General features: G+C 38.4%; 1 protein-coding gene across 2 annotated transcripts in view; it reads right to left on the reverse strand.

The window, feature by feature from the left end:
* Positions 1-23,616, reverse strand: part of LOC144255686 (syntaxin-18-like) — a 99,068-nt gene that overhangs the window by 43,304 nt on the left and 32,148 nt on the right. The window contains exon 1 of one of the 2 annotated variants that reach the window (XM_077800445.1): positions 21,078-21,158. The exons of the other annotated variant lie outside the window; for it this stretch is intronic. Coding sequence (XP_077656571.1) covers positions 21,078-21,110 — 33 coding nt within the window. The 5' untranslated portion in view covers positions 21,111-21,158. Of the gene's footprint in view, positions 1-21,077; positions 21,159-23,616 lie in introns of those variants that run through there. 2 annotated transcript variants of the gene reach the window in all.

Below are 23,616 nucleotides of genomic sequence, written 5' to 3' on the forward strand. Positions count from 1 at the left end.
GCATATTGTAAAAAGTTCCCTGTAACACAAAATCATTATTTTTTCATTCAATCATTGGACACAGCTTGCTGCTCAGTTTAGTATGCAGCCAAATGCGCAGCCAGAACAAACACTGCTGTACAAACGTTTGCCAACTACTGATAAGCTGAATGATATTTCACAAGGATGGTGTTCCCAAGTTTAATTTGGAGTCCACTAACTACATTCCAAATCCACTCCCTTCAGCCTTAATTGAAAAATGCATCAATACCAATTACTAAAAGTCTGAATTAGAAGTTCAGACTAGCATACCTCTAGACCCTGCTGAAGTCACACTGCGGGGATGAGTCCTGTCCCTATGCAAGAGGACTCCCTGGGACCAATCACCCACAGAGAGCCTGGCACGGTCACAGACATTCCACTGTGCTCTGAGCAGCCAGTTTGTTAGGAACTAATATATGAACCATTCCTTTCTTGTTCTTCTTTTATTTCGACAATTGTTTAGCAAGCAAGTTCTAAGGGCTGGGCCCTCAGTGACTGTGGAGCCAGGAAGGATGGCAGTGGCAGGGGCTCTGACCGGCCTGCTTTCTGTGATCACAAGCCTCTGCAGCTCTTCCACCCCCTTCCTGAAGCACCAGCCCCCTTGTCTTCCAGAACACCACCCTCTGCAGCTTCTCTCTTCAGCCTCTGCCTTCCTTCACAGGTTTCTCTCCTATGCTAACCTCTGACCTTTCCTTGGCAGTCTTTCCTTGACACTTGACTTTTTTTCCTTACTTAGTCCTTGGCTGTTTCCTTGACACTTCCTTGCTGCTCCCCTCATTCCAACCCACAGCTTTGTTTGCCAGGTCCGTAAATAGCCACCCAGCCCCCAGCTCTCTCCCATGCTCCAGCTCAGGGTGCTGGACATACCACTGTGGATCTCTCTGGTGTTCTGAAAGCAGCATGTCCCAATGAGATACTAACACAACTGCTCACACTCCACTCTCTCCTGTCCTCCGTCCCTCCTGTACCCATTGCCCCAAAGACAAACCCTTGATCCTCTCTTTCCAAATTCCCCAAGTCAGAAAATCAAATATTTTGATTCTTCCTTCTTTTTTCACCCACAAGTGAAGCTGGTCCACCAGTGCTACCCACTCTTCCTGTTAAACATCTATCTGCTCCAGGCCTCACAAGGGCTCCTCCTCCTGTACTTGTGGCGTGAGCCTGCCTGTGCACCACAGCACAGCAAGCCGCCTCCTGTCTGTCCCTGCACTCTGGTACCCGCTTCTCTGCCTGAGTGTCTTCTTTCTGACTTCCAACTTCTACTCCAAGGTGCAGGGCCCAGGGAGGTTCTAAAATGCAGGCTTCTGGTTAATTCCTACCCTGCCTGCATGCAGTCTTCCAGGGCATGCTCCAAATGTCTGCTAAATGTTAGCTGAATACATAAAGTACCTTATCCCATCAGTCTGGAAATCTTATTAGAAATACCACAAGGCTACCTTGATTCAAGGAGAACTGTAATAAATAGCTAAATAACCTGTTCCGCAATTTTGTGGAAAATCAGTACTAATCTTATTGGACTGCAAGTCCAAGACTATAGCATGTTTTTTAAAGAAACACAAAGAAAAACTATGTGCATGAAAGAAAGTCAGTTTTTTGAATTCCACCCCTTTGTTCTAACTTCACAGAGTGCTGAGTAGCAGGCAATAGGGCTGGTTAAACCCAGAGGACAAGGCTGAGTAACGTGAGGTAGATGGATGTGGTGGTCTAATTCTGATATTAGCAACTTTCTAAAACGTTGAGAAGTACTGCTATCTTTCTAATGCTAAGCTCCTATCCTCCTTAAAGAAATTTAAAAATTAGAAAAATTAGAGGCTGGGGACAGTGGCACACTCCTGCAATCCCAGCATCTTTGGAAGCTGAGGTAGGAGGATCGCGAGTTCAAAGCCAGTCTCAGCAACTTAGTGAGACTCTGTCTCTAAATAAAATATAAAAGAGGGCTGGGGATGTGGCTCACTGGTTAAGTACTCCCTGGGTTAAATCCCTGATATCAATAAATAAATAAATAAAATAATTTTTTTTTTAAAAAGAAAAAGTAAATCCTGGATTCTTAATGTGAATGATGAGATGAAAGAACTCAAGATTCAGTCTTAAGAGCGGAGCAGTCCAAGACAGTGCTTGCATTTCTCATGAAGCTCAGTACAGCTTCCTTTTAAAAACTGGTGTAGGGTTCTTCAACCTGAAGAAAAATCAACTGCTTACCACACATTCAACCCCTCTCCTCTCTTCTTCCAGCCCCAACTTTCTCTAAATATTATAATCTAATTATGTATTTGCATTCCCCAAACTGCATTTATTTGGCATTGCTATATGCATTCCCTGTATTTCCAGAGTTCTGTCTACTCCTAGTGTTTATCTGCCCTTTCTATTTGCCTAACAAAGGCTGGAAGGTGCATAGACTATAAAGCAAGTGACTGGCTGCCCCCCTGCCTTGGTTCTCCAGACCCCTTCCAGTGGAAAATCAACTAGTTAGATACCCTAGCAGTACATTTTTAAAATGTTTCCTCCACAAAAAATATCACAAGAGAGTCTTTGATAACTACTGCCTACTGTAATCAAACACTCTCCACTCCTACTGGCCTAAAAGCACACAATGAGGTGGGAGTATGGGGCTTTGCAGATCCATGCTGGTCAACAATCACTCCCATCTCTTCTGTGTGTTTGGATGCCTTCCTTTCATTTGTCCATTTGATGACTATGCCAGGCCCAGTATGGGCCAGGTGCACTAAGAGGGTACTGGGGAACAGGGATGGGGATGAGTGAGAGCAGGGCGGGTCTGCCGTGGCTTCACACTGCTGTACAGGTCTAGTCCAGGTCCTGTCTGGTTTCGAGACTGTGTGTGGAGGGTGCACACACAAGGGATGAACTGCCCAGCCCAACTGACCCAGATGGCTCCCAGCTGTACCCCCTACTCGTGTTGTGACTTTGGGCCAGTTTCCTTAGCCTCTTCCAGTCACATCTCAGGTGTAAGCTTGGGTCAATAAGGCTTCGGAAAGTGACTACAAATTGTTAATGAGAATAATGTCTGTAAGGACTCTGACCCTGTGTCTGGTACAAGGTAGGTGCTCAGTCACTCTAAGTTTTCTTCTTCACCCACGAGGCAAACTGTACCTTGTGGTAAGTTAAGCTGTCAGATGATGATGACTGACCAAATTATAAGAAATTTAGTTACAGATGGAACTTGCCATTTATTAAGAGGCAGCCTTTACTGTGCAAAAGAGAATGAGAGCTGCCACTGGTATAAGCAGGAAAATGTGTTTCATAAACAAGGAAACAGAATAATAAAATCAAATGACTGCTTGGTTTACATTAGAATACTTTAGGTCATTTTTCCAAAAGGTTAAAGCAGAGGGGACTTCCTTATTATACTCAGACTGAAATCTCCTATATAAAAGAAAAACTCATCCACCTTAAAATTTCAGTTTGCTTACGTGGCATTAACGTGAGTGACTCCATGTTGGTTTGACCTGGTCTGTTGGAGCCTAGTGCAGGAGCTTGGGCGAAACCCATGGTCTCCCATGACTTTGGTTAACAGAGTGTTACGGTGGACATCACACACAACTCAAACGAAACCTGAAGTTCAAAGAAGCTCAATGGTCCCCTTAAAGGAAGAGACAGCTTTTTGTTCAGATGTTTATCAGAGAAAATGGCTGTTTTGAGTTTAGGAGTCAGGATAAGAGAGAAAATGCATATTCTTAGATGCTCAAGTCATTAGCAGTGAGGCAAGATACTCTTACAAGAGGCGGCCCCGGAATAAAACTTGTAAAGGGAGTAGGGTTCTCCAGCCCTACTGTACTGTCACACCATAGCGTGCATGTGCTTGGTGGGCAGTGAGTTCACTGCCAACAGGTATTCTCTTCTGCCAAGCACAAGTTAATCAGTTAACTGGTTCCTAGGGACCTCCTCTGCATCTTTCCTCCTGCTCCTAATGTCTTTCTTTTTCCCAGTATGGGTCTCTGCTCCACGGAATAGTCTTCTCATTACTACATGCTTATTCTGGAATGGCTGTTCCTACTTGAACTCCACAGGGGGCCTTTTTCTCTCTTGAAATTATAGTGGTAGACAGGCAGGAAGCAAGAATGCCACCTCTAGGCCCAGGGTGACTCCGAGCTGTTCTCTGGCTGTGCTGAGCTTTCTCATCCTCATGCTGCGAAGGTCAGATGGGGAAGATCCCTGAGATGCTTTTCAGCTCAGGAATTCCAAGATGATGTTTGATGTTTAAACTTGAAAGCTCCTACAGGGAAACTCTGTTGGCTTCTTTTTACTCCTGTTTATGCTTCCCAAGTTTTCAGCATGATTCTAAGGCCCCCGTGAACTTAAGATTCTCAATTGTCAAGGCTCTCTGACTCACAGCAATTCAGTGCAGCCCTGAAGGCAGCCGGCAGAATCTGTCTGTGAAACAACACTGGCCAGCCACTCTCAGGGATGGGTGGGGCAAGACAGTACACGTGATGACCACTCATATGAAAGTTTGGTCAGAAGAAATAAGTATTTTCCGGGGCTGGGGTTGTGGCTCAGCGGTAGAGCGCTTACCTAGCACGTGTGAGGCATGGGTTCGATCCTCAGCACCACAAAAAAATAAAATAAATAAAATAAAGGTGATGCGTCCAACTACACCTAAAAATAAATATTAAAAAAGGAAATAAGTATTTACAGTTGTTCACATGTTGATAACGAGTAGGATAAACAGACAACAAGATATTCACCTATACAATTCATAAAAGGGAACTGATTTGGAAATACCATAAATGTCTGCTGGGTGAATGTGCAACTGAATTGACGGCAGCGCTCACTAAGTGCCAGGGGGAGCTTTTTAACCAGCACTCCACTCAACAGTCCTGTTATGACCTTATTATTCCCATTTGACAGACATGAGAAGCAAAGCAGCTGGCCTAATGCCTCACTAGTAAGTAGCAGTGCCGTGCAGGCACCAGAGTCTACTCTCAGAGCCTGCACACATTACTTTTCCTTGCTCTTCAGAACTTTGACAACAGGGGTGAGAGGAAGAAACCATTTCACTTATATTTGAGCTTGTCCATTTAAAATCTCGATTCTATTCTTAAAATTTACTTATATATCTTTAAAAATATATATCTTTAAAAAATATTCAAACACAAGTCTCACTCTCTAGAAGGGGTTAGATTTATAATTTCTCAAATGGCGTTATAGGAAGTCCTGAACATCCAAAGTAGAGTTCTTGACCTTTTCATAGGGCGTGGATGCCTCTAAGACTGATAGAGTTATGAATTTGATCTCTCCCCTTAAAAAAAGAAAAAAGAAAAAAAGGACATCCACACACACAAGACACTTTCTACGCATCGTTCTGAGCTTCAGAGGTACTTGGCTCACTTGGGCTCAGGTTAAGAAACTCTGATTACAAATGTGCCAGCACAAATGCAAGCTTTCTGTAACACACTGCTCACAAGGACGGACTTTGCAGTGCAGCACTGAGGGCAGCTGGCAGAGTCTGTCTGTGAAACAACACTGACCAGCCACTCTCAGGGACGGGTGGGGGCAAGACAGTACACATGATGGCCACTCATACGTCTGCTTTACAGCACACAAAGAAGGGAGAGATGGAGTCACGGGTCATGATAAATACCTAGTGTTTAACGTGTTTAATGTGTCAGGTACTGTATTAAGCCTGTGCACTGATTATTTTATTAAATTCTCACAATAAATCAGAAAATAGATGAGGAAACTGCTCCAGCTAATAAGTTGGAAAGTCAGGGTCCCAGTCTAGAATAGATTTCAGAATAGACTCCAGAGCTTGCTCTTAGATTCTTCATTGTGTGCCTCCAAACTTGGCTCTCTAAAGCTCAAACTTGAGTTGAAGGACTAAAACAGAGAGGAGTTACTAAAAAGCCTTCTATTACCTACCACACTCCAAACTCATAAAAATGAATCTATCAACTTTAAAAAAGCATTTGCTAACCGTCTTCTAAATTCTTCCAATCCATGGCTGAAAATACCAAGTAATCTATTATAGTGCATTCCACATTCCAGGAATACGTTCACTCCCTTTTGTGATGAAGAATTAAAAGATTCTTTAAATATTCTAAGTCCAAAAAGAACTATGTAATGCTCATTTTGGATTCCCCAAAACTGGCACAGTTTCTAGCTCAACAAATGTCTAGGAACATGCAACAAAGGAATGAGTGATATATTTTATCAGGGATTTGTCACTCTAAAATGAACATTAAAGAACTGGCATATTTAAACACTGGTGGTTATGAAGTGTTAAAGATTTTTAAAGTTTAAAAAAAATACATGAAATTTTTTCGCATAGTTTTTTACAAAGGCACACATGCTCTTAGTAAGCAGTCAGCAATTTATAACCTACCGTTCACAGTCAGCACTAACTCCTCCTCCTCTGAGGCGAGTGCTTAGCAGGGCAGTATGAGGTTTGTGGGTAGTCTATCGCTGAAGTTAAACACCAGCACTCAAAAACATGAAGCCCTCAAAGACCGAACACTGCCCCAACAGACAATATTTTTTTCTTTGAATTATAATATCAGATATAAGGAGGAAATGTTTGTGAAGACAGCAAGTCCTAGTAGCAGTGGGAAAGCCACAAATAAAGACAAGACATCAAAACTGCTCTTGTGGAATCCTGACCCCAGGTTAAAATTATGTGCTAGGAGCAACACAAAAATGTGCTTCTTTGCAAGCCAAGTAGCAAGAGTTACACCAGTGCAGACCAATTTTCTAATCTTTTACCCACTGCAGCAAGTACGAGTCCCATTCACTAGGTGGTGCTCTCCACCACATCGTTCCTCCAAGTAGTACAGTATGTCAAAATGACAACAGCCTGGTTTTAAGATGATTTGTCTCTTGAGGATATACATTTGGTTTAAGTTTCTACTGCAAAGTTAAAGTTCTTAAGATAGGTCATGCAGATCAATTGCTCCTGTAATCTAAAACTCCAAAGAGCAAGTAATATCTAAACAAGGGGAGGGGTGGCCTGAGCTTACAAGGGTCTCTAAAAGCCAGGAGACAGTCTGCCTGGCTACCTCTAATCTCACCATCAAAACTGTTACCTTGTTCAGTTTCTGCTTCGCATCAGCAAGAGAACAGCAAAAGCAACTGAGAGTGGTACAAAGGGAGGACAGAACTTCCACTTGTACACTGCTTGATAGATGCCAATAATTTACACTCAACAGAGCATACAGCTTTGATAACATTCAAAACCAGAAGCAGAAGAATTCGGTTCCATTCACACTTATTTCTTTTCTCTTTTAGTAAGAACAAAAGCAAAAGAATGAATGTTCATTTTATCATGAAGCTCTAAGAAAAGCATTTGGTAACAAAATATACAGCCTTGCCTCCAAAGTCATCTGCCAACTAAGTGAATGGCAATAAAGTGCAGAGTATGCTCGCCTCGACCAACGACAACTGTTCTGATTCCCGCAAAATCCACCATTCCCAGTCTGCAAAAAAAAGGGGGGTTATATGTTATAGAATACACACACACACACACACACACACACACACACATGAATGATCAACAAGATTCCTTTCTCTCATTATGGTCTCCTATGGAATAAATAAGGCATGTAACTTTAAGTACTTCAGTACCCTCCCACACAAATGCAGAAAATGTTATTCCAAGGAATAAGTTACAAAACATTCTAACATCCTCTTTGCTTAAAAAAAAAAAGAACATATAAAACTCAGTGGTTTCTAGAATTTAAAGAAGTTGGAGCAAATTACTAACAACTATACTTCACAAAATAAGAGCTTGTCTGATAAAAAAATTGTTGCTTATATGTTCAAAATAGCATATATTAATTAGTAACTAATAAAATACTTGCTAGGAAAAAATATTGATAAAAACCACTAGAAAAACAATTGTTAGGTCCTGAGTAGTATATTATAGACCTTAAATTTGAGAATCAAATTATACACTTTCAATATACTCTTAAGAATTATTATTTCACTGGACACAAAATATTTTAAGGCCCATATTTGAAATTTATATTTAGAACTCAGTTTGAAAGCTTTGAAAATAAACTAAGTGTATATAATTTAAATTCCTTTCAACAACTTTTCAGATCATTTATTAGGTAAAGTGTTTGATACATCACATATACAAAAATTAGCATTCATTATCATAGTAATGAATTTCATTTAAAATCACATATCAGTTTATATGCAATAAAAATTATCATCAAAATTTAACACTAATTGCCCCCCACAACAAACAACAAATACCCAAACACTTTTAAGGGACACACAGTTATACACCAAAGAAAAGAAAGTCAAAATTTACAACTTTAGGAAATTCTTCAGAAGCTTTTCAACAGTCAGTATCTGATCAAATGTTAACATTACTATTTCAATATGCCTATGTGTAAACTTGGCAAAGCAATATTTTCCTGTACTTATAAGCAATTTATAAAACAGAAAACAGACAAATTTCCTCAAGAATTGGAGCATAAGCATCTGAATGCCAATTTGCTAATATGAAGCCAATCTCAATAACTTTCACATTAAAAACAAAACAGATTAAGGTTTTTATTTTTTATTTTTATTTAGATTCTATATGTTTGTAAATTTTACTAATTAAACAAAACTAATTTTTTTCCTCCATGCCAAAAACAGAATTCCCATATATGTTTGTGGTTTAAAAAAAAAAAGTTTAAATTTTACTGAAAACTAAATATCTTGTTTTTTAAATGGAATCTATAAATATATGTGATTTCTGTGCTCAAAATTTGAAACGACCATTGTTGGACACTCCTATAACAATCACTAAAGCTCTTTGATATGAAAAACAACAACAAATCATCCGTGTTGAAAATTTCATATTTAGCCTTTATTTTAAATTACAGTCAAAGCCTTTGTTCCAAATCCACATAAATCACTGTTACTCTGAGAATAAGTTTTATAGAAAACATTATTAAACATTACATCTGATTTTAATATAGTTTCCCAATTTGCTTTTGCATGTTTATTATCAAACTCTAATCATGACTTTCCCAAACTTATTTATACTTTCACACAAACTTCCCAAGTTTTCCCAACTTAAATAAAAACCCACAAAAACTGTGGGAAATGTTTCGCTTGGAAGATAAAAGCAAATTGGTCCAAATGTACATTTGCAATAATCACTGTTTACTTTTGTTGGTCAAACATTCAGCTTGCAGTACTTTCAATATCTACATTCAACTTAATTTTCTTATTTCATAAAGAAAAAAAAGGAGGGAAAGCAGCCTTCCTTTCTCCCATTTTGCTCTCAAAATATAAACTCATTTAATGCAAAGCATTCCTGGGTCAGGCAGACATGTTTTAACAAGCACATCTAGTCTCAATGCCATTCATATCACATATAAATGCCATTTCTTTCAAAACTTTAGTCTGAATACTTTATAAGTCTAATTTGGCTTCTCCTAATGAGTACGTTTTACTACATAAGGCCCAATTTAAAAAAAAAATTAATAAAAAACAAAAGAAATATTAATGTGAGAACAAGGATAAGCATTAATTTCATTTACTGAAAAAGATGAGGGCTTTTCCTTGAAGTGTCCGACTCTACCATAGCTTTCGTAGTATATTTATTAAAATATGACAAAGCTTTAACCTGGGAACAGTTTACTAATTCACATTATCTACTCAAAGAGGAAGTCCACTTTGGGTAAGTAAAATCCGGAAACTATGCTGCTTAAAAAACTAGGCTGTGTACTTTTCAAAATAATATTTACAAACAGTCTAAAGAGTATCTGTGATAATCCACAAGTTAATTCCTCTCTAGAGCCAGAAACTTGTTGCTGACAGGGGATTTAAGGCAACCACACGGTAAAATAAGCTAAAGGTAATGAAATTCAAAAGAAATGTTTCCTGATAGAATGAACACATTTTAAAGTCTATAATAATGACAACAAAAAAAGATATTTTTTTACCATTAAAAAAAAAATGTCTCCTGAAAAGAGATCCTGGTTTGAAGTCTATCACACCACAGTTTGCCAGTCATGAATCCCAGTTCATTTTCAAAATGAGGTCTATTTCCTGCAATTTCAGATATTTTAGAGTACAATTATTTTACATTTTTATGATGCCTTTGGGGTATCATTACAAATATTTTTATGTGTTTAAATTTAGGAAAGTAAAATTAAGTAATAGCTCCTCTTAAAGGGAGCTGTCAACTCTCCCCTGAACAAAAATCTTTGTTTTAAAGCAATCTAGAGATTTGTATCCCTAGTAACCATAGAAATTAGTCTTAAGCTTTAGGGAAAAAAATTGCATAAAATGTTCTTATTTAATTAAAATCAGAGTTCTGCTCTTAGAAATAAGAACCTTCTTTTGAACAGAAAGAATTTTCCACCAAGTAAAATTGTTTTAAACTCAAGGTAGTACTCGGTGATAAATTAATCAAACACATTTAGCTGGCTCTTAAACTTGTGTGCAAACAAAGTTACATATTTTGTTGGAAAGATTTTGCTCAGAGACTATATCCACTGAAAACATTCCATAAGAAAAGAAAGTGAAACACACAGGATCCAAGTAGTATTTGTAGATCATCTAAGTAAGAGCAGAAAAAGAAAAAGCCAAGAAAATGACTTAACAATGAGGAGCAGCACTCATGGCAGAAGTGACTTTGTTTTTATTAGGAAACTGCATGTCTCAACTCAGTGTTCCTTCCCATGAAGATCCAACTATGTGCCATTCTGGTGGTGACTGTTACTTTCCGTTTCACATGTACTGCAATGGAGACATATTCTTAATTCTGCTTATCACCCAGTGGCTAAAACAAGTTTATTTCTGATTTAAAACCTGGCCAGGAAGCCCGGGAGATTCTCCACGCTCTCGTGCACCATTCTTTTCAAGAACACACGCATGTGAGGGATGGTAAAGACAAACCCCTCAAACATTTTAAAACGTCAGTTTTCAAGGTTTATGAAATTCAGATGCTGAGGAACTCTGTAGACTACCAAATGTAATTAAGTTTCATGAGATTTAAAATCTGTAGCTTTGGGGTTTTCTCTGTATAATGAATAATTTTAAAAGTTAGTCACATTCTGATTCTCATTATATTTTTAAAAACTGCCCATTTGGAAATGAATCTATTGTTGATCATATCATAAAACAAATTTTAAATACATGTGAAGTAGTCATTTTAACACACTGTACACACCAAGTAACGTCCAAACTACAAATATTTCTGCTTTTAGGTAAGAGGCCCAAAACAGGTATTTCTCCACAGAAGTTTATGCACTGGTAAGAATGCTAAGCATCCATTGCCTTCTGTAAGCAACCCCACTTTGGGGGAGAAGTATGGGTATTTCCTTCCTCCATTGCACATGGCTAAATTCACAGTCCTAGGGAGGAAAAATTTACTGAGCACTTAAGAAGATTAAGAAATCTTGGTATATATATAATGAGTTGCAGAATGGGACAGAAAATGGTGTGGAATTTATAAATGGCAAGAGTAGGTTGTTTCCACTGTATTTAAGTTCAAAAAGCTATTCCTTGATGGTCAAAGGGGCTTTTGTTTGCATAGTGGGATAAAAATCAGGAATTTTGATTCAAATGACAGTTTTTACTATCTTCATTGTAGTCTGTGCATTTCCACAGCAATTGGTTCCCAAATTTACACACACACACACACACACACACACACACACACACACACATTTTCACTTTAATTCAATTAATCAACAATGCTAGAAATATAAAGTCTATGCTAGCATACCAATAAAAAATATTATCTGTGATAGTTTAAAATAATCTCAAAGCACAATGCCATGTTAAAATTTTTTAACACACAATGACTGCAACAACAAAATGTCAGTGTTAGTGGCAGTAGCACTGGAATGTCTTCACCTTCCCCCAGGTCAGCCTACACATGCAGGAGTTTATGAAAGATGCAAGAGCCCTATCCTCATGAGGAACTGAAAACTGGAAAGCGCTTCATGGGCTTTTGACTAAGTTTTTATAATCTTCTTCCTCCCATGCAATAAACCCCAACAAGGTAAACATATATTCTTTCCTTGTCCCTTCTTAACCCCATATATTTCATGGTGGTCCCCTCTAGAATCTTCTCTTGCAGACAAAGCCTTACACTGGGGTCAGGTAATCTAAGTCTGCAAAGTTGTACAAGAGTGCACTGAGGTGACAGATAATGCAAACACTGTGAATAAAAGCTAATAAGTTACAGTAGTAAGAAAGCATTTATAACCATTTACTTGTACACAGTATTGAATGAGTATTCTGCACAAAGACTACATCTTGGCTTACCATGTAACCTTATCAAGTAACTTCTCTGAGCTTCAATTCTTGCATATAAAACAAAGGGATTGCATTTCCTGATCCATAAGGTCTAGTCTAGCTCCAAAAATTCCATGGCTTCTTGCATTTGACTGAAAACTCAACAGGATATTTTCAAGTAAGTTTTCAAATCCACATCTTGCGCGTACTATGCTCCATTTGCAAGGGAAAGGATTAACATTTTTTTCCACCTACTATATTACAAGGCATGTTCCAAACTTCTACATATCTCATTTAATATTCACAATAACCCTCTTATATTAATACCTTTCTCATTTCATGGATAAGAAAAACAAACCTAGATCTGTCCATTTGACTCTCCATGCTTTTTCCAGACATTATGGAATCTCCCGGAATGCAAAGCAACAACATATGGAATCACACACTACAAATTAATAATCAAGTCATGCTGAGTGTGCTCTACTGGGCACTGTGCAAGATATGCAAAGGTAGGAAGCTTGTTCTTTTCTCCCCAGTGCCTGCCTTATGGGGCTAAACTATAAAGCTGTATAAGCTATATGTCCTTAATTGCAAAGGGCCACAGGAGCCCCACAGTGCCATGAAATGAGAGACAGGAGAGACTATGGTAAACTAGAAAATGAAGGGAGTAGTATTTGACCTTGAAAGCAGAAAAGGTCTCATGCAAAGCCTTGTAAAATGTATTGCTCTCCCAGCTGATCCCTCTCCAAATGACCCTCTGCATAAGCCAGGCCGAGAATAACTCTTGCAGGAGACACAGGAATGTGGCCAAGCATGGACCACGCTGTCAGGAAATCTGGATCCACCAGTTCTGACATTCATGAGCTGCACTGCCATTCCCAAATTACTCTATCTTGGCCTAAGTATCCTCATCTGTAAAATGAGGGGAACAGCAGAGTACACCTCATAAGGTATGTGAAATGCGAAGGGCCCAGGAAGGTGTCTGGCACAGAGTAAGTGCTGTGCAAATGCTGGAAGGCCCAGGGAAGGAATCTCTGTGAGCCCATGGCGAGAAAATGTCCTCTTACAATCCTGGGACACAAGAAGGAAGTTTTTGTACTTTCCTTCTTATATATTTAAACTGTATGGTTAAACACAAAAACAACAAAAAGACAATCTTATGTTAGTCCATCTCCAGCCTCTCAATTCCAGGCCAAATTTTTAAAAACAAAAATGACACAATGAAATTCAATTTTAGATAAATGAATTCTGAATTTTGCAAAATAAATTAAAACACTTAAGTTTGGCTTTTAAAGAGAAGGTTCTTACAGAATCCCAGCATTAAAAAAATGGAAGCAGTTAAAATTCAAGGTAGGTGACAAAATTCTGTAGTATTATCATACCGGGGGCTCTAAAAATCACCCACTTCTAAAGTGTAAGGAAAGTAAATGAGAAATTATATGATTATCAGATGATTCAATGTTTTATACTCTGGTCTTATTTCATTTCCTGAAATAATGTTTCTTCATCAAGTGCTCTTTACCATATATATGTTCAAAAAAGTGAATATTTTTTCACTTATTCTTCATATTCCAAGAAGAAAGGTAAAGCAAGTAATATAACATGCTCCATTTAAACATGAAGAAACTGACTCAGAGAGACTTGGTCAGGTCACTGTTAATTGAGATGGGGACTGACTTCTTCAACAGTGGTGAGCTAAGGGGGAGGAAGGGTCTATGCAGCAAAAGGGTATCCAAGAATCACTGGGGACTATCCGGTCTTCATCCCATCTTGCTACTCCATTGCAATCCTACAGCTGGAGTCCCCATGTTAGCCAGCTGTCCTGGCTAGGAGACCATCCCTGTCTGCGAGTCAGGCTAAGGCCTCATAGCTCACCACTGTCTCCTATTGAACTGGTACAGATAACCCTTCACAGAGGCCTACAGTTCACTCACCTTTAAGGGCTCCTAAATTTACATCCCCTGGCGCATCCCGCAGTCTCAGCCTTGCAGTCTCAGCCTTGCAGTCTCTCCCCTTTCTCAGTCACCGGCCCATTGAGCTTGCCCGGCCCAAGCTTGTACTAGGGAGGAAAAGCTGAGGTCTGGGATATTTGTGCTATTTTAAAATCAGTAGCTTCTGTGTGTCATTTCAAGGATACTTATGATGCTATTCTACCCAACCAGGGAGGGGGAGGGCTGCTACCAGTCACAGTATACCATCCTGTCATCGAGGAGACTAAAATTTTGCAAGGCTTGAGCACTTAGGAAGAAAAAAAAAAATCAGATGCTTGAAAGAGCCAGATGCAGTGTGTGGGAAGCAGCTGACTTGAAGCCCTCAAGGAGGGGGGGAGACTCCTCCCCACACTGCCAAGACCAGCAGCCTGAACCTGAAAGGAGGCCTCACGCAAGTGCCTACACAGCAAAAGCACCAGCTGCTTCATGTCTGACACAATCGAATTCCACAAAGCCAGTGTCTCAACCAGAGAAGTTTCTGAGGACAGTGGCTCAGAATCTAGGCTCTAGATTGGCCACAGAGAGCATATCTGCCAGAATGCCCTCAGGCTCCAGAGCCAGGGGAGCTGTGACAGCATGATGACTCTCCCATCCCAGTACCTGTACAAAAAGGCCTCCTTGGGATGGACCCAGCACAGCTTGACCTCCAATTTTAGGCTAAGGCTAAATTCCCAGAATCACTGATAATATGTCACTGAGGAGCACAGACTTCCATTTTCTAAGATGTTTATAAAGCACCATCAGTGAAGAAAAACTCAGGGGAAAATGTCACCACTCAATTCATCAGCATTGACTGATCAGGCCCTGAACTAACAATAATGTTACTTTTTATTATTATTTGGTATAATCAATACCAAAAAACATCAATAGCACTCTTGTGGCATGATGCACAGGCAATTTCATCCAGTCCTACAAATATTACCTCATTTAATTATCATTAGTGACCTTTTGTGGTTGCTATTAATTTACACATAGGAGAATTCATCATCCCTTATTTTATACAGAGGAAACCGAAGCTCAAAAAGGTTAAATACCTTGCCCAAAGTGATTCAGCTGGTTAGTACCAGAAGCGGATCATAACCCAGCTAACCTGGTTGTGGAATCTGCTCCTTTGTACTGTCTGCATTGCCTGTCATGTTTCAACTGTCAAGAAAGCAAACCATGAACTCTGTCAAGGACAAACTTGTTTGCTGGTTCCCTCTGTCACACCTTCCTGAGATCCATCAACTAAACCTAGAATGAAATTTGTCTTGTTCTTATGGAATTGAGCAAATATTAACTTTATCTTCTTATACATACGCATGTCAGAAGACGCCAGGCTTTGGGCCAGAGAATGTGTACTCACAAGTGATTGCATGGGAAGGTACATGGTATAAGAGAGGCAGGGTTATTAATTGCCCTAAGTGGGCAGATATGTTTTCCTACTTACTAAAGGAAGTCACGTAAGACCTTCATAACAATATTCATTAGGAAGCCCAAAATGAATCACTCTTTTCTAGAAAAGGGATTCCCATTCCACAGAACCTCTCTCCATGCATACTGTTTTTCACCAGAAATTTGCAACTCATCTGTACAGGTCTTCCCTAAATTTGGAAATAATAATATTACTGCCGATACATCTTCAATCATCAGCTTAAGGATATCCCATAAATATTTACTGAATAAATAAAAGTAAGTACATGTGTTTGGACTATCTAAATCATTAGTTTAATCCAAAATTAAAAACTTCACAAACTCCCAAAGGAAAACAGTGCTGTGATATTAATTCACTGACAGAACAAAATTATCAGCTCATACAATACAGGTACTCAAGACCCTTAAGAGGTAGGATCAGAAACAGTTTCTATATGGGCATAAATTAATACCCCCAAATATAAGGCAAACAGAAAGAAATATGAATTCTAAGAAAAAGATCTAGGTTTCCAATGAGGGGACCAGAGAGAGGCCAAACACTGAGAGGACAATGGCATTTTCCAAGACCTAGCCTGGTTCACAAAGCCTCCAGGAAGTTCTGCACACAGCAGGAGGTTCACCTCCACAGCACATTCCAGCTCTAGAATCCCTTGGTGCACAGGGAACAAAATTTACAACTGGGCCAAAGAGACAAAGGAAGAAGCTAATGTGCCACTTCCTAGCAGAAAAGTAACACTCTGAGGACATCATGAACTCACACAAGACAAACACTCCAAAATTTTATCCCAGTGCCCAACAAACTTTCTTTAAAAGATCCTTTCTTTCAAATTAAAAACAGTAGCTTTATTAATGTACGATCCATTTCAAATTTGAAACACAACTCTAAACCATACCTTGTGGAATGGAAAGCCATAATTGTAATGTGGAATGAGACCAACTGAAATCTATATAAGAAATCTGAAGTAAGTAAATACTTTTTTTTTCCTGGGGGTAGTATAAAACGTATGAAATTACAGTAGTAAGAAGTTATTAATTTGAAATTACAAAGTGGAATTGAGGACTTCAAAATATTCGTAGATTTTTTCAAAGAATTCCAAAAGCAAAGAAAACCACACCGTACTCTGGAAAAGCTTACCTTTTAGAAAAACAGCATTTAATTTACACAGCTGCTTGACCATGGTGTGCTGCAAAGAAACAGCAGCATGGACTCACCAATCTCAGCACTGACTAAAGCAGCATTTTCAAGTTCATGGGTATTCATGAATAGCTTCTACAAAACTATTCATTATTTAATAGCTAACCCAACTTAATTATTAAACCTAAACCAGGTAAGAATAGGACCTGTATCAAGTTACCTGTATAACAGAATACTCTGGCAAGCAGATTTGTTGAAAATTTCAACAATCACTGGGCAAAGAATCACCAACAGCAGAAAATTACCTTTGAGTCAGAAAAACTAACTAGAGGCACTCTAAAATGCTTTGTTAAATGAAAGAATAAAGGAGTGCTCATTCAAGAGGGGGAAATGGCTTTAAATTTTTTTTTTCTCAAATAAAATGACTACTAATTAAATAAGTTATCTTGGCTTTAACCCACAAATGTCTCACTGTTTCACACCAGTGGGATCTGTGCACTGCAGGTAGAGGTGGAGCAGCTGTGTGTGTGTGTGTGTGTGTGTGTGTGAGTGATCCTAAGCATAGGCTTCAGGGACTGCAGATCTATGATGCTATCTTCAGTAAGATCTTAAAATTACTTTTCTGTCACTTTGTACTATTAAAAAAGAAAAGATAAAACCTTACCAATTCAATTGTATTTTAAATTTTTATAACCTTATTTTCTGCATACAGTGGAGAATTTATAAAACACACAAAATACAAAGAAAATAAAAACTACCCATAACAACATCACCTTGAAATTAGCTCTTGTATTATTATCCAGGTTATGCATATCCTTTATATAAGTGAAACCACCTTATGTATACAATTCTATATTCTACTTATTTTCTTAATGCCATAATGATTACTTTCCCATGTAATTAAAAATTCTTCTGGCTCAGTGGTAGAGCACTTGCCTAGCATGTGTGAGATACTGGGTTCGATCCTCAGCATCACATAAAAATAAATCAATAAATTTTAGATTTATTATTATTTTTAAAATTTATTGTAATTTAACTATTTCTCTGTTGTTAGACAACCAAGTTGTTTCTTCTAAATTTTCACAAGGACTAAATATGCTATAAAGAATATCTATTTTGCTATGCCAGAGTATTTCTATACATTAAACCTTCTTCTGTATTTGTAGTTCACTAAGGAAAAGACTAAAAAGAACAATTGCAAAGTAAGAGAGAAGCATTCTAAAATCCTGATGCATTTTGCCAAAGTGCTTCCTGTCCTGTTTGCCTCAATCCTTGGCACAAGGCAATGGTCTTACAATAGTGCTGCCCCGGCCTCCCCTCCCCTATTCAGATGGTACAGTTTATTTTTATTTTATTTTATTTTATTTTATTGGTACCAGGGATTGAATTCAGGGGCACTCAACTATTGAGCCACATCCCCAGCCTTTTTTTTTTGTATTTTATTTAGAGACAGGGTCTCACTGAGTTGCTTAGTGCCTTGCTTTTTGCTGAGGCTAGCTTTGAATTCATGATCCTCCTGCCTCAGCCTCCAGAGCTACTGGGATTACAGGCATGCACCACTGTGCTTGTTGTTTTAAACTGCACCACAGTTTTTTTCCTGGGAGTAGTATAAAATGTGTCTATCCAACCATGAGAAAATCTAACTCCTTTCACCTCAAGTTAGTAGCCATTTTATCTATGCAGGGCAAATTAAGACCTCAGTTTTCTCATTTGGAAAATGAGGGAAGTCAGATGAAATGACTTCTCAGGCTGTTCGGAGTTCTGACATTTTATGATTCTTCTTTTGTGTGCAGACACCACATGTTTAGGTTCACAGATACTAGCAGAAGGACAAAACTGGACCTGCTCACTTAGAGCTGTCCAGCTGTCACTTAACCTGTTTTCCTTGGAGCAGATCATGAAGAAAAACTTTGCAAATTAAAAATACTTATATACAACTGCCACACTCTTTCATAAAAAGAAGATAACATTCCCTTCTGGTATTTAAATATATAACCTAGTTTTTGATTCTCAATTCAGGCTCTATAAAACTAGATGCCACAGCTGGAAATTCTGATTCAAAATTATGACTTCACAGCAAACCAGATACTATAGTGAAGATGAGGTTTACTGGAGAAGGGCAGCATTTTAAAAGGCAATCAAAAATCTGCATTAGATTTTCTACAGAAAACAGAAACCTCCAGGACACTAGTAAGCATAAAGAATCTGAACATCAACAAAAAGATGAAGCTGCCAATTTGCAGTACATATTTCTTAGCAACAATAATATACTTATTTGATCACACAGAGACCTCTATGAGGTAAAACGTACCTACCTGGTACCTTAAAAGTACCAAAGGCGAAAGAAAACAAATGACAACATGAATTTTTAAAACTGTATAAAAACCACATTAGTATGAAAATTACTAAAAACACCTAATGTTGTTTTAATAGAGAATTTGAATAGAATCTTGTTACTTGAAAAACAGTAAAAGTCACTTAAAACAAAATAGGTAGGAAAACAGAGAAAATAAGTTTAGAGAAAACAGCTTTACTATGAAGTTAGCTAGAAGCTAGAGAATCGACAAAAACTTTACTTGTAAAAGAACATTTTTATTCCTGAAAATTAATCTCGTAGCATAAAAGACTTTTCAGGAATAAAATACTTTTCCTTTTATATCTTTTCAAAAGAAAATGAAAAGTTTATAGATTTGGAGTCAAATTTTACAGAGAAAGTTTTTTCTTGTATTTAATACCAGTGAGGAAAAAAAAGTTTTTTACTGAGTTCTCGCACCATACCTTGGTTGAGGAAACTGTGGTCATCAACAACAACAACAACAACAACACACACGACTCTTGGCTCTGGTGTAGCTTTCAGCAGCAGTCCACCCTGTAGGGGGACAAACATCCCTGCAAGTAGATCCTCCATTGCTAAGTGTTCCTGGCACAAATAATTTCAAGGGAACTGCAGTCTAGCTCCCCTCCTGTCCCACATCCATCCTCTCCACTAAGGTAGCTCTGCAGGGTGACTTTCTCACACCCAACACTCTCTCCCTGGCCCACTCCAGGAAAGAAACACAGTACACCAGCCCTGGTTTACTGTGCTCACTATCCTGGTCTAAACCCCTTGGACAAAGGGACATGGGACACTCCTGGATAAGATGAGAAAGTGGGTGACTTTAATGACTGACAACAAATCTTTTCCCAAGTCCAGGAACTCCCAATTTATTCCATTAAACAAAATGAAAGAAAGATCTGAGTTGCCATTTGACCAATCATTAAAGAAAAAAAAAGAGTTGATGATAGTTCTGACCTGGAACTCAGAGGAAGTTCTCAGAGCTAGGCGGCCAACTTCCATTCTTAGCTCCTTATTTATGCAAATAAGGCTTCTTAGTGCTAATGTAAGACAAGAAAACTAAGAGTGCAATTGATACTGACCCCTTTCACATTCCAGAAAAAGGTAATATTTGTCCACCTGCAACTTAGAAAAACTTTCTAAGTTTTCTACTTAGAAAAACAAGATGAGTCTATCCATTGCCTTGAGAGGTTTTCCTGACAAAATAATATATTTTTTGTTCCTTTTTATTTAATTTTTTTGGTACTAGGGATTGAACTCAGGGCTGATTTACTACCAAGCTACATCCCAGCCCTTTGCGTTAATTTTTTATTTTGAGACAGGGTCTCACTAAGTTCCTGAGGGTCTCACTAGGTTGCTGAGGCTACTCCTGAATTTCAGATTCTCCTGTCTCAGCCTCCTGAGTCACTAAGATTACTGGTACATGCCATTGTGCCTGGCTTGTATTTTCTGTTTTAATTTATGTGCACCAATAATAATCACAAAGGTAACTCAATACAGAACACTTGGAGTCTTTTGGTCACCACTGGGAATTTATTTTAAGTTAAGCTTCAACTTGCATACCTATTTTTGCTGTACAGAAGTATGATAGAATAATTAATGAAAAATTTCCAAGCATAAACAGAGAACAGGTATTACATAAGGAAAACAAAAAGGGAATATGGGTTTCATGAGAAAAAGTGATAAAATTTACAACTGTATAAAAGCTTTGTCAGAGTTTTAACAAATTATGACATCTGGATTCCATGGGCTACATTTAAATGAATGAAAAAAAGTTTCATTTTAAAATGTCAAGTTACATAGTATGCTAGAAATTATATTCTTTGCAACTATTTAAATTTATGGGGAAAAATGAAAGATGTCAGAGTGTTACCTGTTTGTTTGTTTTTTTTTCATAATTCTTCTGGGAGATACAAGAACAAAAATGTTTAAAAGTCACTGGTCTATAATGTGGTAGGGAGAAAAACACTAAGAATACCTTTACAAATACAGCTCTGTGATTCGAAAGCATCAGGATCCTAGGAGAGCATAAAAGAGAAGCTTCCAATGTAGTCTGGGGAAGGAGCATAGGCAAACCTCAGGAGAGAAGGACTGTGATTGTCATGTTCACTCTGAGAGTCCTGGGATCTAGAATAAATGAGTGAAAGGAATGATTGGGCTGAGAAATAAAATTTTAAGAGGAGCAAGCCCAGCAGAGTGTGTGTGGGTGGGGAGGGGGCTTTCACAGAGGGAGCAGCATCTGTAAAGGCTCAGAGGTGGAGGTGAAATGTCCAAGGAATCAGGCTCGTTCATGCTATGCTCTATAAACTCTATTGGGTATTCACTTGTTTTTTTTTTTTTTTTTTTTTTTTTTTTTCCTAAAGAGATAACTGGAAAGAAACATTTCAATCAAGAAGTGACTATTCATTGGGCTGGGGATGTGGCTCAAGTGGTAGCGCGCTCGCCTGGCATGCTTGCAGCCCAGGTTCGATCCTCAGCACCACATACAAACAAAGATGTTGTGTCTGCCAAAAACTGAAAAAATAAATATTAAAAATTCTCTCTCTCTCTCTCCTTCTCTCTCTCTTAAAAAAAGTGACTATTCAGGTTCACTTTTCATGTACTTATTATCTCTCAGAAAAAAAATCTGTTACTAATCATTCAGAAGAAGGAATTCATCCATCCATCCATCAGACATTAACTGATCTATTTTGTGCTGGGTACCCTATTAGGCACTGAGGATATGTGGTAAACAGAACCCGCAACCCATGAAGAAGTTTTGTTTTGCTTTTGTTATTTTGGGCAGAAATGGGGATCAAACCCAGGACCTTCCATACAATAGGCAAGTATTCTACCATTGAGTTGCATTCCCAGCCGAAGAATTATTTACTTTACAAGAATAAAAAGACAAGCTTATTGTGAGCCTCCAAAAATATTTCATATGAAAAAGGACTTGTATCTAGCATACGTAAAAAATCTCTAAACTTAAAATTAAGGAAACAACCCAGTTTAACAGGAGGCAAAAGACTCAAACAGACATTTAACTAAAAAAGGAAAACAGACACACAAAAGATGGTCAACAAGCTGGACACAGTGGTGCATACCTATAATCCCAGTGACTTGGGAGGCTGAGGCAGGAGGATCCCAAGTTTGAGGCCAGCCTGGGCAACTTAGGGAGGCCCTAAGTGACTCAGTAAGCAAGACCCTGTCTAAAAATACAAATTAAAGAGGGGCTGGTGATGTGGCTCAGTGGTAAAGTGCCCCTGGGTTCAATGACAAGGACCAAAAAAAAAAAAAAGCACATAAAAAACATGCTCAACATTATTAGCCATTAGAGAAATGCTAATTTAGAAACTACAATACACATCTAGTAAAATAGTTAAAATTTTATTTTCCTGACAACATCAAGCATTGGTAAGGATGTGGAGCAACTAGAACTCTCATACATTGCTGGAGGAAATAGAAAATAGTATGCACTTTGGGAAATAAGCTAGCAAGTTTGTTCTTTTTTTAAAACTACACCCTTACTGAAATTTAATTTATAGAGCACACAATTTGCCCAGTTATAGTGTACAATGTGGTGGTTTTTTAGTACACAAATTGTGCAATCATCACCCTAGTATATTTTCGTACCTTCTCACCACCTAAAAAACTCTCTACCTATTAGTAGTCACCCCCCATTTACCCCCAAGTCTCCAGCATTAGGCAACCATCTACTTCCTGCTTCTATTTCATTGGATGGATATGCATTTTATTTATCTATTCATAAGTTAATGGACTTTGAACTATTTGATTATTATAAATAATACTGCTATGAACATTTGTACACAGGCAGTTTCTTATGTTAAAACATACACTTATACTATGACTTGACAGTGTCACTCCTAAGTATCTGCCCTAGAGAAATTAAAACTTATGCTCAAATATTTGTAGTAGCTCAGCTGCCAAAAACTGGACATTCCCAAATGTCCATCAAGAGGTGATGGCAGATAACTAGAGTACCTCCATATGATGGAGTGCTACTCAGTAATAAAGGGGGAGGAACTGCTGATAAACATATTTTTATTGTACTGGGGATTGAAGCAGGGTGCTTTACAACTAAGCTATTATTTTGAAACAAGGTCTAAGTTGCTTAAGACCTTACTAAATTGCTGAGGCTGGCTTTGAACTTGCAATCCTCCTGCCTCAGCCTCTTGAACTTCTAGGATTATAGACATGTGCCATTATGCCCGGAGCGCGCGTGCACACACACACACACACACACACACGTGCACACACGCACACACACGTGCACACATGTGCACACACACACACACACACCTACCTACCTTGAAGGGACTGAAAGGACATTATTCTTTTAGTCAAACTGAGTAGAAGTCAGTTGCAAAGGGTACATACTACATCATTACATTTACATGAAAAACAAAATTACAGTAATGAAGAAGAAGGTTAATAAAATATATTAGATGGTTCCAGGCATGAGGGCCATGCTTGTAATTCCAGCAACTCAGAAGTTTGCAAGTTCAAAGCCAGCTTGG

Source organism: Urocitellus parryii, chromosome 7 (genome assembly GCF_045843805.1).
Source record: "Urocitellus parryii isolate mUroPar1 chromosome 7, mUroPar1.hap1, whole genome shotgun sequence".
Taxonomy (NCBI): domain Eukaryota; kingdom Metazoa; phylum Chordata; class Mammalia; order Rodentia; family Sciuridae; genus Urocitellus; species Urocitellus parryii.